Source organism: Manis pentadactyla, chromosome 3 (genome assembly GCF_030020395.1).
Source record: "Manis pentadactyla isolate mManPen7 chromosome 3, mManPen7.hap1, whole genome shotgun sequence".
Taxonomy (NCBI): domain Eukaryota; kingdom Metazoa; phylum Chordata; class Mammalia; order Pholidota; family Manidae; genus Manis; species Manis pentadactyla.
The window spans coordinates 33,986,594-34,003,302 of record NC_080021.1 but is presented as its reverse complement, the minus strand read 5'-3'; the positions used below and the strand labels follow the sequence as shown (position 1 = coordinate 34,003,302).

At 36.5% G+C, this 16,709-nt stretch overlaps 1 protein-coding gene across 1 annotated transcript in view; it reads right to left on the bottom strand.

Moving 5' to 3' along the window:
• ANGPT1 (angiopoietin 1) overlaps positions 1-16,709 on the bottom strand; it is a 274,777-nt gene that overhangs the window by 103,622 nt on the left and 154,446 nt on the right. Inside the window, exon 2 of the mRNA XM_036876436.2 lies at positions 8,389-8,544. Within this exon, the coding sequence (XP_036732331.1) occupies positions 8,389-8,544 (156 nt within the window). The remainder of the gene's footprint in view (positions 1-8,388; positions 8,545-16,709) is intronic.

Genomic DNA, 16,709 nt, shown 5'->3' with positions numbered 1-16,709 from the left:
TGATGCTCATTTATACAATTTTCCTGAATATGGATCTGAAAGCTAGTCTAAAAGTTACTACTACCAATTGAAACTTATTTCAATTGTGTTCTAGAGTTTTATAAAATAATTTCCTACTCTGAGTAATTTGAGGAAAAACAGGAGCAAGAGGATTTGGGATTTGAGCCTAGAGGAAAAAACTGTAGAGAATATAAAGACTGGGGATACACAAGTTAAAAGTTTCAACTATTAAACATTTTTTTTGTCCAGGAAAGTTGTTTGTGTGTTACTAACTAGAATGACAATTATAAAGTAGTTAAATAGAGGATAAGATATCTGTGTCTTTTGGGGACACTTAGCACAGTGCTTGGGACAGAGAAGACACTATTTATTGAATGAATGAAAAGTGTATTACATCAGTGAATACATCATATGTCATTAAATAAAATCGATTTCACCTTTATTCAGCATACTTTCTGATCACACTTCCTGATATTCACAAAAAGCTCAATTTTTATTTTACAGAGGACAGAAATTGTTCTTCTCCATGCCTGAGAAGAATGTGAGAACAGAATGGAACCATCCAAAATGGGAAATGTAGCTGCCTGTATCTAAGTCTGATAACTACTTCAGCTCCTAGTTTTTCTCTACTTTGTTCTATCTCTAGTCCAGTTGCTACATAGCAACAAGAGTGATCTTTTTAAAAAAATAAATCCTATCATGTAATCTCCTATGATAAATAGGTTAATGGATTCCCTTTGCAATTAGAATAAATTACAAAGTTTATAACCTGGCCCACAAAGTCCTATGTGACCAGCACCCTGTTTACTTCTCAGATCTCACTTCCTGCCACTGTCCTCCTCTTTTATTATGCTCCAACCATAGTGGCCTTCTTGCTGCACCCCAACATTCCAAATTCATTTCCACATGCAGCTTCCCCTGCCTGGAATGCCCATCTCTTCCCAGATGCATAGCTGATTTCTTCTCATCATTTAAGCCTTATTCAGGGAGGTCTTTCTTGGCCACTCTGTAAATAACACCCCCATTATCCTCATCAGGCCATTCTGCTTTATTTTCTTTATGGAATCATAACTATTGGAAATCATTCTGTCTGTTCACTCATTTGCTGTCTTTCTGCCCTATGACGATGTCATTTGAACACAGGCAAAACTACTCCATCCAGAGCCCTTCAAACCTCTGGAGCCCAGCAGAGGCCCAGCTCACTGGGGCAAAGGGGGAATTTGTTGGATAATACACTGGACAGTGAATAGTGAGTTGTTTTCCAAGTTGAGTAATGGCCAGACAGAGGGTCACAGGCCACATAAGTATCAAGTTGGATTTCAATGATAACAGCCCAAATCTAAAGCAACATTTGAATGTGGGAAAAGGATGAAAACAAATCCAAAAATCCAGACTAAGTGTTGGGTCATCTCAGTCCAATTTTGAGCACAAATACCAATCCCTTCTCTTCTTTCCTCATCACCTTGACCCAATAGTTTCTTTATTTCAACTGTCTCCACTGATGTATTAAAATAGGCCTGAAGTTCAAATGCAGACACAACTGAAAGAATTATACAGGAAACTATGATAAACTGACCACTCTCTTGCCATGTGTCTATGGAGCCTGGTACCTAGCAATAATCTAAGTGTTCCATTAAAATGACAGAAGACATTTCCTTCTTTTGCCTAAACACATTCCAAAAGCACAGCCCTGCAAAAACGAAAAGGAAAGGGAAAAGAAAGAGAATGTAAGGAAGAAAGAAAAGAAAAGAAAAAAAAAGAAAAAAGGAGAGTGAAGAGTATGTAAAACATTTTCAAAGCTTATATCTTCCAGAACATACCACAGTTTAAGGAAGGTATGACTTGAACCTGGGGACATAGGGACTATAAAATTTTAGGTCTTTCTTTAAAAAATAAACAAAACTAAAAATTACTAGTTTCTCAAAGAAAATGAGCAAGAGAATTTCAGCCAGCTTCTCTTTAATACTTTTGAGAGTGCCTCTGATCTTCCTTAAAAGGAAAATTTCCCACACAGGAAAATGTCCTTCACTGGCATATTAACTTTGAAATCAGTCTTATTTGTGGGTTTGCATATCCTTTTATTTCAATCATGTTTTTCAAATGAAATAAAACATGACACAAGGTATGATACCTTGGCAATTAGATTTTTATAGAAGCATGAATGCTAATACATGTACAAGGAATGAGAGAGTTAAGAAGATCACCACTTTACAAAATCAATGAAATAATTCATTTAGGCAATGATGGGCCAATGTGACCAAGTATCACCCTACAGGTTGTTAATTTCCAAGGGAAAAGTGGACAAATGAGAAGGGAAGATATGGAGGCTTCTCACCAAGTTAAAATAGCATCACTGAGAGTGTGGCAAGCTGGCATTTGTGCGTCTTAATGAGATGCTATAGGAAGTAACCAATAATTTTACAAAGCACATTCACCACAATGATAGAAATAGTTCAACTCAATCTAATTGAGCCCGTCAATTTAACTTCTAGCTTAAAGAATTAAAGAAGCATGGGGGAATGGAAAAGTAAATTAAAATGCATCATGAAGAAATATTCAGACAAATTCAGAATATGGCACAGTTTACAGAAACAACTAATCCAACTTCTTTAAAATCTCAAGAAAAAAAGTGTAAGTTTCCTCCAAATTAAAAAGGACTATTAAGTTTTGAAAAATAAAATGCCTATAAAATTTTTGGTAGAACAATTGAGTAAACTTGAATGTGAAAATTAGATAATCTTAGAGAATTATAGTTAATCTTAGTCTTAATATATAATAATTACTATGTAATTATTATATATACTATTCAGTATTTTATATTACATATATTATATTTATAATACATAGTGATAGCCTCACTGGGTTTGGGAATTTAGTAGAGATAGTATATAATACAGATGCAAAAATTGTAGGTTGAAGTAACTTGCCAAACAGAGCTAATACACAGTGGAGTCAGAATGGAACCCAGGTAGAGTGTTTCTGGAGTCTGAGTGCTTTGTGTAGACTCATACAGCTGTATGCAAGAAGCCTCCCTCTGGCTGAGAAAGGCACCTTCCCTCTGTCAGTACAACTGCTATCAAAATGGTTTCTTTCACATCACCATGAGGTCTGCTTGTTGCAGCTGATGGCATCCAACTTCTTCCCCGTTCACCCTGACACTAAAGGTGGCCAAATTTCTGATGTTCTTCAGGTATACAAAATACACTCATCCAAAATTATTAGAACATCTTTGCAGTAGCCTGCTCTTCTTCAATTTCTGGCCCAACAGCTATTTGTGGGCATATATTACCATCAACACAAAACACTTAAGACATTGTCCTTGGGCTTGGGACAACTGAGCTGAAATCCACCAAAATTAAGGGACAATAGTTAATTTAATCATTCAATAAATATTTACTGAGCGCCTGCTGTGTACAGAGTACTTTTCTAAATCCTAAGGACAGAGCAGTGAAAGAGACATACAAGATCTTTGTTCTCTAGGAATCTGTATCCAAGGTCAGGTTGCCCAGCTTTTTCTGTAAAGGGTCAAATAGTAAATGTCTTAGTTTTGGCAGGTCATATGATTTCTGGTACATCTACTCAAACTCTACTGTTTTATTGTGAAAGTGGCCATACACAACATATAAATGAATAAGTGTAGCCATTTAATAAATGTTCAATAAAACTTTATTTATAAAAAGAGATGGTAGCTCAGATTTCACCTGTGCATCATAGTTCACTGAACCATCTCCTAATGGGTTATCAAACAGTTTTTCAAGACCTTTTAAAAATATTAATCATGAGGGTATTTCCTTAATGACCCATTAGCAAACTTATTTCCTGCCATTTCAGTTAGGCCAAGAGTAAATGTTGATTCAACTATTTCCTCTTCACGTTGGGGATCCAGTGGGTCAATTTTGAGAGCTGCTCTTTCAAACCTATGTCTGCCTAGAAATTCTTGCTCATTGATTAAGCTGTTGCTGAGCTACCTTAAGTTTGTAATCATATGATTGAAACCCAAACAACAGGTATGTTAGTTTGTGACCTCTGAGAAGCAGATGACAAAATGAGACTAAACATGCAGGAGGTTTACTAAGGGAAATGCCTGTGAGGGAAAACTGGAACAAAGCCAGAGCTCGCCAGGAACACCTTCTGACGGGATGCAGTTCCAGCCACGCGGAAGAAGGGAGATTAGAAGGAAATTAAATGGCCGTCAGCCTGGAGGGCAGGTGTGAGAATGCTTGGTAAGGCTGATAGAGTGCGTAAGTCAAAGCCATGTGTCAGTGGGGTCCTACAGATCCCAGGAACAGGTCCCACTAAGTATCGTTGTCACTGTCACAATGTGTCATTGTCTGGAAGTAGCCCTTGGAATTGTGGCTTCCGCACCAACATGGTGATGGATTTCAGAGCACAGCAGTTGGTCAATTATACTCCCCACCAGCAGGAGATTGGAAAGGTGCATTTTTAGGCTGTAAGGAGAAGCTCCATAGCTAATTAATTTGATGGAAAGTTAAGAAAGACATGGTTTAAAGTTTTGCCACATTAGCTCAATTAAGCCCAGTGAGAATAGGGACTGCTTTACTTATTGTTGTATTCCACATAGTACCTATAAATATTTTGATCAAGGAGGTACTCAAAATATATCTTTTTAAATTTGATTAAATTTCTCTTCTAACAATGTGGTTTCCACATAAAGGATTGAAAATTAGAAGAAACTTAGTCTCAGTGTCTAAGGAACTTTCCTATAGTTACACAGCCAGCATGCGTCCAGGAAAACACTGGATCCTAGGATTACATGAGACAATATGCAGGCACGTGGTAAAATGGCAAAACTGGTGGTATGAACAGCAGCAGCATCTTCATCATTTATAGAAAAGATTCAGGTGCTACTATTAGGTTCACATTGGGTTTCCATGTTATCTGACTTCCCTCTTAGCCCCTACTTAGACCCATTTAGTGTCAGCAAAACCTTAGAGAGAGAAAGGAATCACAAGAGAGAGACAGTATAGACAGAGAGCTGGTGAAGCATGCAAACTCTGATGTCAGACTTCCTGGGTTCAAATCTTCACTGACATTTACTGTTTCACTGATATTTAATGTGAAAGTCACATTCTGGATTTCAGTTTCTACATCTTTAAACAAGGAGTGGCAATATTATCTACCCCATAAGATTTTTAAAATTATTAAATAGCTAATATATGTAAAATTGCTTAGAACAGAGCCAAGCATAGATTATTAGAGGTGAGCTTTGAGATAATGGTTCGTCTATTAGTGAGCCTCTAATCAAAACTGGTCCAAGAAGTCAGAAATAGACTCACACTATGTGGTTTTTGAGATGAAGGGAAGGGACATGAATAATATCTGAAACTAACCCCTTCATATTGTACACTTGGAAAGAGGAACTGGAAGGAGAGGAGATGTTGGTACAAACTGATAACAGGGTGAGAAAAACACTGCAAACTAGACTGAGGAGGAAGAGGTGAATATGGTGTTGGTTCTTGAGTCTCACCACTATGGCCAGCAGTGTTACTTCAGTGTGCTCATTATCTGTCTCTTTTCTGATCATGATGCTCACTGGGCACAAGAGTGTTTCCAATGCCACTGCAGTGAAACCATGGCTCTACTGCCTTTTGTTAAGTTCAGGCCTAGAAAGTAAGCAGAGAACTAGGAAGCAATATGTTATGTATGTTTATAACATCATCATGTGACAGCTAGGTTACTAAAATATATTGCAAAACTATTGGCGTGAGTTCCTAAAATAATTGAGGACCTGAAGTCAGTTTAGGAAAGGCAGCACTTAACCAACATGGAAAGATAAATATGGAAGCAAAACCTATGAGCATACCTGAATAGTACAAAGGACCTGTTGATTTTTAATGCTTATTTACAAAAGTGTATTTAAATTAAGGAATAATTCAGGACCCATTTTGTAAACTTGACCCTGCATCAGGACTTGAGTGTACTTGAATAGTGTATCTAAGTAGAACATGTGATGTTGCAAAGGATACCACTAGGTATCCACTGACATGAAAATATTTTGGAGCATCACAGCTACAAATAGCACAGACAGTTGAAAGACACTAAATGAAAATGAAAAGAACACATGGAATTCATTTCTTAGGGTAAGACATAGTTTGACTGTGCTATTGTCTTCCTTTTCTACCTCCCTTTCATTACAAGTTCTGATGGATTTGTGGTTTTTGAGATGTTTTCCAGGTTTTAGCTATCACAAATTCTTCTTGTTGCAACTAATACACCTTTACTGGTCTCTGACAACTATTTAGTTGTAGCTTCTCATCAAAAGGTGTCTTTTTTCCCATGAATTTTCTGTGCAATTTTCCATAAAGTACATATTTCTTAGCCTTACAGATGCAGAACAAGTTTGTTATCTCTTAAAATCTTATATAGTATGCTTCTTAACAATATGGAGATTAATATGCTGACAACAGGAATTTTTTCTCTCCATACATCTAATTCCTGGGTGGAAAGAGAACAAAAACAATTCAAGAGAATTTTCAGGATGTTTTTCCATAAATAAAGCAAAACCCTGCCATATATGTCATAAAACTTATTATAATAGAGATGCATGAAAATTTCATAGATCAATCAAGTAGGGTAATATTACTTGTGTATTATTTCAGTATTTGCATATATAGAATGCTTTGTAGGCTATGGTGAGCATTCCATTCTAATAAAAATATGAGAAAATACACATCCATTATTTATATCACAAGAAGCCAATGTTCATAGATCACTAAGCTTGCTTTGTGTGATGATAAATCATCAAAGTTTTATAATTTTTAGTTATAACATGTAGTTTTTTTTCCTTTCCCCATCCTCCATGGTTATCTGATGCTAACGTGCAGCAAAAATTATTTTCTAAAGCCTATGTACTTTTTTTCCTCTAATATAATCCACATTTAAGTTCTCATTCAATTAGTTAATTATTAGTGTTACTAATCAAGGGGGACAGAAAAGAAATGTGTATCCTTCAGTTTGAATCCTAGATTTGATTCATTAGATATATCAATATGAGAAATCACTCAAATTTTCTGACCTGTCTACCCTAAATGTTTTTTGCAAATATAATTCATACATGGGGAAGTGGTTTGTGGAATATAAAATGCTCTAGCCATATAAATTACCATTGTTATTTCTCTTTAAATATCAACATATGATCTGTGATGCCATTAACACAAATGAAATAAAACAGAAAAAGGTTGCATCTTATTTTTGAATTTACATTGCCCAAACAATTAAATTAGAAGGCCATTAGATTGACAGGGTTCTGATGCCTTGGTAACCTATGTAAGTAAACCCAAACTAAACCAGAGTCAATGCACTTGAAGCCAGAAAACTGAAACTTAAGAACAGCCAATCATAAACAGTCAAGTAGGCTTTCCCAAATAAGGAAACTGTTTAAGCTATGGCCAATCAAATAATTTCTTTGCTTCTCATCTTTTCTACTAAAACCTTTCCCTTAGCTCCTGAAATACAGTGCTCTTAAGCACTTTTTGTTAGGCACTGCCTAATTCAAATTGACATTTGCTCAAATAAACTCTTGAAAATTTTAATTGCCTTTGTTTATCTTTTAACAATACATTTCAGCATTGATTACAGAAACCAACTACACTTAGAATTTTCCTCTGGGTTTCAGAATAGTAACTGGAGTAACTATTTCCATGGTTAAATGGGGCCAAGATACCATCTTCTCATCATCAAAAATGTATTTTCACTAAACTGTAATGGTAGGTCCATGACAGTGATGATTAAAGGACATTTTACTGATTTGTGCATAAATATATAATTGTGTATATATACGTATATGAATACATACATATGTATACATATGTATATATGTGTGTGTGTGTAAATATACACACACATATGTATATATGGAGAGAGTTTTAATTGACTCCTCATTACAAAATAAAGCTGAATTTTAAAAAAACCTACATATTCCTGATTAGTTCATTTGGAATTTTCCTTCTTACCTACTGAAAGCACAAAACCTCTTCAGGTGCCATTATGGCTGGAATACTACCAGAGACAGGACAGGTAAAAAATGTACATCAAAGGCACCAATTTGACCCAAATGGTTATTTTGTTTGACACATATCATATCACAGTTGGTAGCTGCAGTGTTTATTTGAATTTAAATGCTGATTAAGCCCTTTGCCAGTCCTGTTTATGCAAACACATACAAAGCTAAATATACCAACTCTCATTACATCAAAGGAAGCATGCATAGCACGTCAGGCAGTCATTGTTGTTATTACCAATAAACAAAAATGTATATGTTTCTCCAATCCCATTGCTGAAATGTGCTCTGTGTTTATGGAGTAAGCTAAAGGGAAAAGAAAAAAGCTTCCCTGTTTAGAATTTGTTGACTCTGGCCCAGGGACATACCTGCGTCTCAACATCTGTCAGCTTCCGGGTCTGCTCTGCAGTCTGAGAGAGGAGGCTGGTCCCTATCTCGAGCATGGTAGCCGTGTGGTTCTGAACTGCATTCTGCTGTATCTGGGCCATCTCTGACTTCATATTTTCCACAATGTAATTCTCAATCTGCAAGAGATACAGGACCAAACATACAACATTGTAAGCAAAGCCTCTTGGTTGGAGTATATAATATTTACAATGACAAAACAAAACACAGCTGGCAAATCAGCCATCTGGCAGGAATCCTCTGCATCTCTGGGAGTTGGGGAAATGAGCATACAGGGATCCAGCTGCTAGCAAACTCATAATATACTGAGATATATATATCAGTGGGTGTGTGTGTATGTATGTGTGTGTGTGCATATATATATCTATATATATGCACACACATATATATATATATCTATATATAGACACTATATATGAAATCATCACAATCAAAATGAAAATTTGCACTTGGATAGTGCTTGTTTTTCACATCATCTCATTTAAACCTCCCAGCAAAGATGTGAGAGATAGACACAGACAGCTTCACTGTTCTTTTTATTTTATAGCTGAGGAAACAGAATCAGAGGCTGATGATGAGTACAAGGTCATGCAGCAAGAATGCACCAGGGTTAGCAGAGCGATTTAGATCTAAATCTTGGTTTTCCTATTCACCATATTGGCCAATTATCTCTGTGAAAAATTCAGTCTCCTGCCTCCATTTCTGTAATGAAAAATAAAAGACCATGCTGGGTTAGGGGAATGGGAGTTGGAGGAGGACAGATGCCGAAAACACAAGCTTTTAAGCGAATATTAAAATACAGGAAACAGCATGAGAAATGAGCTGCAGAGCCTGAGGACTAGCTAAAACTGTTCTCACTGCTCCTTTGCAAACTAAAGGAAAGGCTCTGAAAGTAGAGTCCATAAAGTGGCATTTGCCCTTGCTTTGGGTAAGATTTAGTCCTTTGTGGTGCCATCTGAGAGAATACTATGGTTGTGAAATAAATGGTACCATAGGAGTCAAGAAGAATTATTAAGTGACTTACTACTTGGGAGCCTGTTTGACACCTGAGAGAATAAAACTGAACATATACACTGTTTGAAAAATGCAGAAGAAGCCTGCATCTCCTTGTCGGTGCCCTTAATTCTTCCCCACACTGTGTGGTGACTACATTTTATTATACAATTACACATATGGGGAAATTGCATCCGAGAAGTCAGGTCCAAGGCCACACATAACAAAATCAGCCAGACTTGGATTTAAGTGCTGAAGTCCTTAACTTTCATACCAACACCCATAACCACTTGATGGCTCTGCCAAGTCGTGCTTCACAAGATGGGTTCCAAATCATTAACCACTACGTGATTTTTACTGATTTGGTGAACCATGATACATCTACTGTTTTATCATCCATAGTAACATTATTGTCATACAATAAATATAGTCTAAAACTAAATTCCCCTTTGCAAAACTTTGGCAGTTCACTTCTAACACCATCTCTTTCTTGCTTATTTCTATTTATCAAACATGAATTTGTCCCAAGCTAAAGAAAATGAAAGGTTAGAATCAAACTTATATTGTTAAAAATAAATGCTGGCCTTGTTCTTGGTCAATATAAGGTATTCCTCCTTCATTCCAAGATTAGAAGTAGAGGGAAGAATTCAACCTATAAAAATTTATTACAAAATAGATATGAAATAAATCAGAATAAATATTTGGAGGTTATGTTACCAAAAGGTATGGTCTCTAGGCTAAATCATATCTTAGATTTGAACATACTTAAACAATAAAGGAAAGGTAGGGAAAAGGCCTAGTAGGTCAGGGTACCAGACATCGATTGTTTTGGATTCTGCATCATGTTTCCCCTTTTCCTCTAACATCCCTGAACTTTCTTTAGGGAAATTATTTTCTCCTACTTCAGAACAAATGTTTTGGATGGAGTTGTCCCACCCTAGCTTCAGGAGTGGTACATGTTTGAGCGTGGCAAACCAATGTGTTTTGCTCTTACTTAGGAGTATTGTTTAAGGATGGAAAGATATTGTAAGCAAGGCTATTAAGTCTCAGTTCTGGAATTTTAACTATCTTACAAAAGTGCTTCTTTTCCTCTGTAATTAGTAAGCTGGTAACATATATGGCCGACACTGTTGATGCCCCATTTTGCCATCACAAAACCAGAGCTAGACTAAGAATGGGGTCAACTCAGAAAAACAGATCGATAGGTTGGTAGATGATTGATTGATTGAGAGAGAGAGAAATAGCCAGGTGATTAGATAGATAGATGATATAGATAGATAATATAGCCAGGTGATAGAAATAGAAGGATACCTTTAGACCACCTCAGTCCAGTCACGTTTTTAGCCAGATCCACCCTTGGACATTCAATTGTAAATGGTGTGATCTAATTTTCCCTTGAGCAGCCCACTTATGATTATTTTTTGCATCAATCATATTGACTTAGGTTTCTAACACAACCAAGAGTCTTGCCTGATAAATTTGACAGGTGTTTAGCAAAGGAAAACTCAGACAGGGAAATGTTAGCAGTATATTACTTGCTTGTCCAGGAAATTTAAGGCTTTATATGAATGTGCCTATTTTCAAAAATGGCAGATAAGTCTCCATCATGGAGATGATACTGCCATTTATAGCTGACATTGATCAATTGTCTAGTATGTGATGGGCATTGAGCTAAGTGCTTTCCTTTGTAACAGCACTTAAACCTCACAACAACTTTATGTGGTAGGTTTTGTTTGCTTTACAGGTGAGCCTATTGAAGCTTAGAAAATCTACAACTTCTCAAGAACAAATAACAACTCAATCCCCAATGACAAGACCTATGTCTGTAACCTCTAACCTGTTCAGTGTAACACTGCTTAATTACTCTACGCATTTTATTATGTAGCTCTTGAACTTGTATGTTCATCAAACTACATGGGGAGCATTTAAAAAATGCAGATGTACAACATACCAGAACTTTGAATCAGAATTTACAAGGGTATATGCTAGGAAACTATATATTTTAAAAGCTTCCCAATGTAATTCTAATTCAGGCAAAGACCACTAAGCACTGTTTCATAGAACAACTTGCCTATATGAGAATTGTTTGTGAACAGTCTGCCATGAAATGAGGAAACTGTGCCAGAATGCAAATGCAAATTATCTATGTTGCTGAGCACGTGGTTTAGTTCATTTATACTATATGCATATACATACATTGTACATATATATGTGTATGTATAGGACAGCAAGATTTTCTCAATGAAAAAAACAATGCTTTAATGCTTCAATTGACATTCTGGTGCAACTTCTTCCCTCATTCACAAAATGACAATTTCCTTGAGTGGCAGTGATTTAGACCATCAGATTTACTCTATGTCAGATTCCCTACTTAGCAAGAAATTTCAAATAACAACTTGGTTTCCTATGTAAATTCCTCTCCTCAGAGAGATTTAATCAGTGATCTCTTGTATAGATCTGCCTGGTAATTATACAAGAATCTCTTACGTAATTGGTTAGTGGGAGTCAGTTCCCAGACCTTGACTTGCTTTGGATATAATAATAATTATATGCCCCAGTCTCCACAGAGGAGGACACCTCTGGCACAGGGTGACTATATCAAGGTTCATCAGCTTTTTGATCCTATGTGTGGTAGATCCTATCTATTTATTCTCCATTATTGTGTTTTAAACTATAAAAGTTAAAACAGCAAAGCAAAACTGCTTTATGCCAGCATTAATCATGAAGAGCCTCCCAATTCTGCTGACCCTATTGTTGAAATAAAGTAGGTCTTCATCTTATACTAAAATTCTTATTTTGGTTGCCATGATGAATAACATGGATGGATATAACTCTAGTTAATTGTTTTTTAATCAAATGAGGCTGCTTTCTCTAGGAGTAACTGCCTTTTAATGCAAAAGGTAATGGTACACTTTAAGTTGCAAAAACCAGATGTAACTGATTTAAAGACTGAGGAGGGAGGCAGAAGTCAAACATACAATGTGTGATTAATAAGAAGAACTACTTTCATCTTATCTCTAAACATTCCTCTGTAGATGTACAACTGTGAAATCCATCTTGATATGCCATATCAGCCAGATTCAGGAAAGATTTGTAATACATTTGATTGTCTTATATTCCCTACTAGTTTTAGAAAGATGTTTACCGAATGATGACTACTTCAACGTTCAATATTTTATAAACATCTGAGACTTGAGTTTTAAGTATATAAATTGGGAGGCTCCCAATCTGAATTATGAAACTATCTGACTATACTGTCACTCTGAGTATCAGACTTCAGAGAGTTTTATAAAGTATTGGCTAAGAGACTAACAAGAGGATATAGAACGTCTTTTGAAATGAAATAATGAACAATAAATTATGATCAAGGAAATAATGTTATATTTGTAAAGTGATACAGTATCTCCAAAGAGCTTTAATACACATTAGCTGACTTGATCCTTAGGCTAACTCAAGGGGAGTTTTGGCTCCATTTTATTGTTTAAGAAATGGAGGTTCAGAGGACTTAGGTGACTTTATAGAGATGAAAGAAAGGACTCAAATTTATCTTTTCATGTTCCACTAGCCTCAGAATTTCGGGAACTGTGCTGCTGTTGGATTGGTTGGGTGATTGGCTAATTAATTGACTGGTTGACTTTAGCCAGCTCATTGAAAATTCATTTACTTATTCCTTTGAGAAAAACATGCATCATTAAAGGGGGATCACTTCACTGTCCTTCACCATACTTTAGGTCAAGCTAATTTGAGGGGATGTGAGAGGTGCTGGGGTCAGGTCTGTGGTAAGTTTACTTTGCTAGTACTTTTAATACAATGAGTCACTAAAAATATTCTCATTAGTTTATACCATTTTTTCTTAGTATGTAATTTATAATAAGTTTTCTTCTGCCCATTCTATTTCTTACAAACCATTGTAAAATAAAGGGAACAATAACACACTAAGATGCTGTTAAGGCTAGGTATATGCCAGGATTTACATTTATGCAGCTCATCTGACTCCTCATAACAATCCAGGCATTGCACTATTTTTTCCTCATTTCACTGATAAGGAAACAGGCTCAGGGAAGTTAGGTAAACTGCCTGTGATCACACAATGAGTTGTATGTTGTTTTGAAAGAGACTAGGGCCCTGAAGGTTGTGTTTCATTCTAAAGGAATCATCCACCAAACACAAGCACACTACCACCAATGTCGGAGATAAATTCTGGTAACACATATTGTTCATGCAGGGAATACATAAAATGAAGGCTATGGAACAGATGAGGGGAAACTTGCTCAAAGACAGATAATTTTTCATTTCTGGTTTAATCATTTTCACACTTACTGATGGCTATAATATCCTGGGAAATGTTGTAGTTGGTGATAAAATATACACTCAATTGTATGACAAGTAGCATTATTAAATAGAAGAAAACAGTTTTAAGACATTATCAGCCATTTGTAGTTTACTCATAAATCACTTGCCCATGTCTTTTGCTAATGGGTAGTAGAAAATTAAAGTTATCATTTTTCATTATGAGAGAGAGTTTTGGAGGACTCTCTTGCTGGGCCTGCAAATTTCCTGCTGCTTCATATTCATGAGAACCAAAACCTGGGTGAGGTTATGACATACCTTGCATGCAAAATGCATTCTCTATCATTTCACTTAAGGAGATAACTTCAAGGGACCTCATAAACGAGAGCATATCTTAAAGCACAAAGAATAGAATTTCTCCATGTAATTCTTAAAAAAATAACATTTTAAGCCCTATAAAAATTGACAAAGGCATTGTTCGCTTAAAATATGTTGTACATTAAGCAGACTCACACTGAATGTTGGTGCATATGGAATTACTCAGTTATGGCAAAACAACCATGAAATACAGTAAAAGGGTAAATATGGGAAAGCAATGAAAAGGTAAAACAATGCAAAAAATGCCTTAAATGTCGATGGTTTTATCTAATATCACTGTTTCATAAATCAGTGGCAATACTGAAAATGCAACTATATCTAAGTGTATGGTTTTACAAAACATATGACTGCGACAATATATTATATTGCAATAATTTCTATTATTAGATCTCCACGTATACTGCTTCTTTTACCAAATGGAGAAGTATAATTGTCTTTTTAGATAACAGATCTATTTAGCTGACATTTTAGACAGTTTCTGTTCTGATATGAGGGACATGAATCCATTTTTCATTTTGGTATCCAAAGGAACACTGACTACTTATGAAAGAAAGAAAACCATTAGAATAAGTAAGCTAGAAGAAATATTAAGTATTATGAGCTTCAAAGATCTCCTTTTATAGATGTGGTAACTGAGGTTCAGAAAGGGTATAGAAAGCAAGGTGAAACAACTAATGTCAGATGCCAGGCTATGGCCACTCAGTGTGTGGGAAACTCAGTGGGCTTGAAGGGCCCCCACCCATAAGATGGCGAAATTCCTGCTTCTCTTCCGGGTCCTCGATTCCCGCCGGTGCCATCTGAACCCCAATCACCCCTTGCCCCCCTAATTCCAGCACCTAGCCAATAGCCACCAGCCCTGTAGAAGTAACACCACAATCACCCCATGCCCCTTCCTATATAACCCAGCACCTTTCCCTAATAAAGTGTAATTCTCTGGTGAATTGCTGCTGTGTGTCACTCCTTTCCTTTCAGGGCTGAGCCAGAAATAATGGCTGCTGGTATTGTTGGCCCACCCCACATTTCCCAACTCCTTGCTTCCTGCTACTTGCTTTACTTCTGCTGGCTCCTGATTTCAGGCTCCCCTTTTACAGTATCAAATACATTCCTTATCAGTTTTGGGGGTGTTGACTTTGCATTCTGGACTCTATCCTTGCTTCCCAGCATTAATGCCCACCAGCAAGTCTCAGCATCCACAGTTTTATTCTATGTGTCAACCCACAAGTGACAAAATCTGGGAGAAGACTTGAAGATTAATTCAGTCTTATTAACCCTGCATTAGCTCAACTTAGTCCAAGCAAATATTTAATAAGTGCATTCTATGTGCTTAAACCTGGTTTCAGGTCTAATGAGTCCAAAGAGTTGAGTCTTGCAGGAAACAGACATGTATAGATGGGTCTTTCCTATATAGTTGGTGAATATTCTGATGGAGTTTACCTCTGACTGCATTTCTCTTATAAATATTTTCTCTGATAGGGAGAAGCTCTTAGCCACTGACATTAATAATGTGAGGGGATGTTTTAACATCACCTCCAGTGAGGAGTATCAACACCCCCAGTAAGGCACAAGGAGAAGCTAAGGTATCAAGGTCACCCTGAAAATCTATGAACAAATTATTCTGCAATAATTGTCCTTCATTGTGATTCTTTTAGAACCACATTTTTGTGGTTGCTGGAAGTTTCCAGTCACATATACTGCCCTAGAGTTTGGCCAGGACCCAGGAAAGCCATTGTTTCCTGTGCCAAAAACATATTTTACTAACTTGGAACCTCACTTTTACACCTACCTTCTCACATCCAGAAAAATCAGAGTCATGAAACTTAAAAAAAATAGGTATCAGTGTCTGCTTAATTTTTCCCTTTGCATTTTCTTAAAGACAGATGATATATAAAAGGCACACTCAGCCAGGAATAATGTTATCTGGATTTTAACCCAGGTACTATTACTGATTTACTCCACGAACTCGGGCAAGTCTCTTAAGCAATTTGGTTTCAGATCACACAGTACAAAATGAAGAGCTGTATTAGATTATTTCTAATATCTCCTAAGGGTCTCAAATTACTTGATTTAAAATTTCCTTTATAAAGTACAGGAGTCTATAAGATTTTAATTTTTATTTATGATAGAAAACTTAAATATGGATGTATATATGCCTGTATATAAAAGATAATATGTATCCTTAACGGCAGTTAGGAAACGATACAGGAACACAACAGAAAAGCCCTGGGTCAAGTGTCTACAGCAGGCACATCTGTTTTAAGATAAAGAGCTAGAATTTCTGATTCCCTTAATCCCCAGGCACCATTTTGTCCAAAATATATTCCTTGTCTTTCTCCAACACAACCTGGCTTTCTTCCAATGTTTCTTATATCAGTGAATGGTATCACCACCAGCTACCCATTCATCCAAGCTACAGAGTCACCTTGATTATTCCTTGCCTTCGTTTTCTACATCCATCAGTACCTGATTGTTTCACTTCTATCTCTTGACGGGTGACTTAGGTCCATTCTCCTCCCTTCTTCACTTTCTCTCTACCACATCTCTATTCTCACTGGTACTGATTTAGGTCAGACTTCTTCATTTTTCTTCTGGATTTGTTAATGGCCCCATACCAGATCTCCTGACT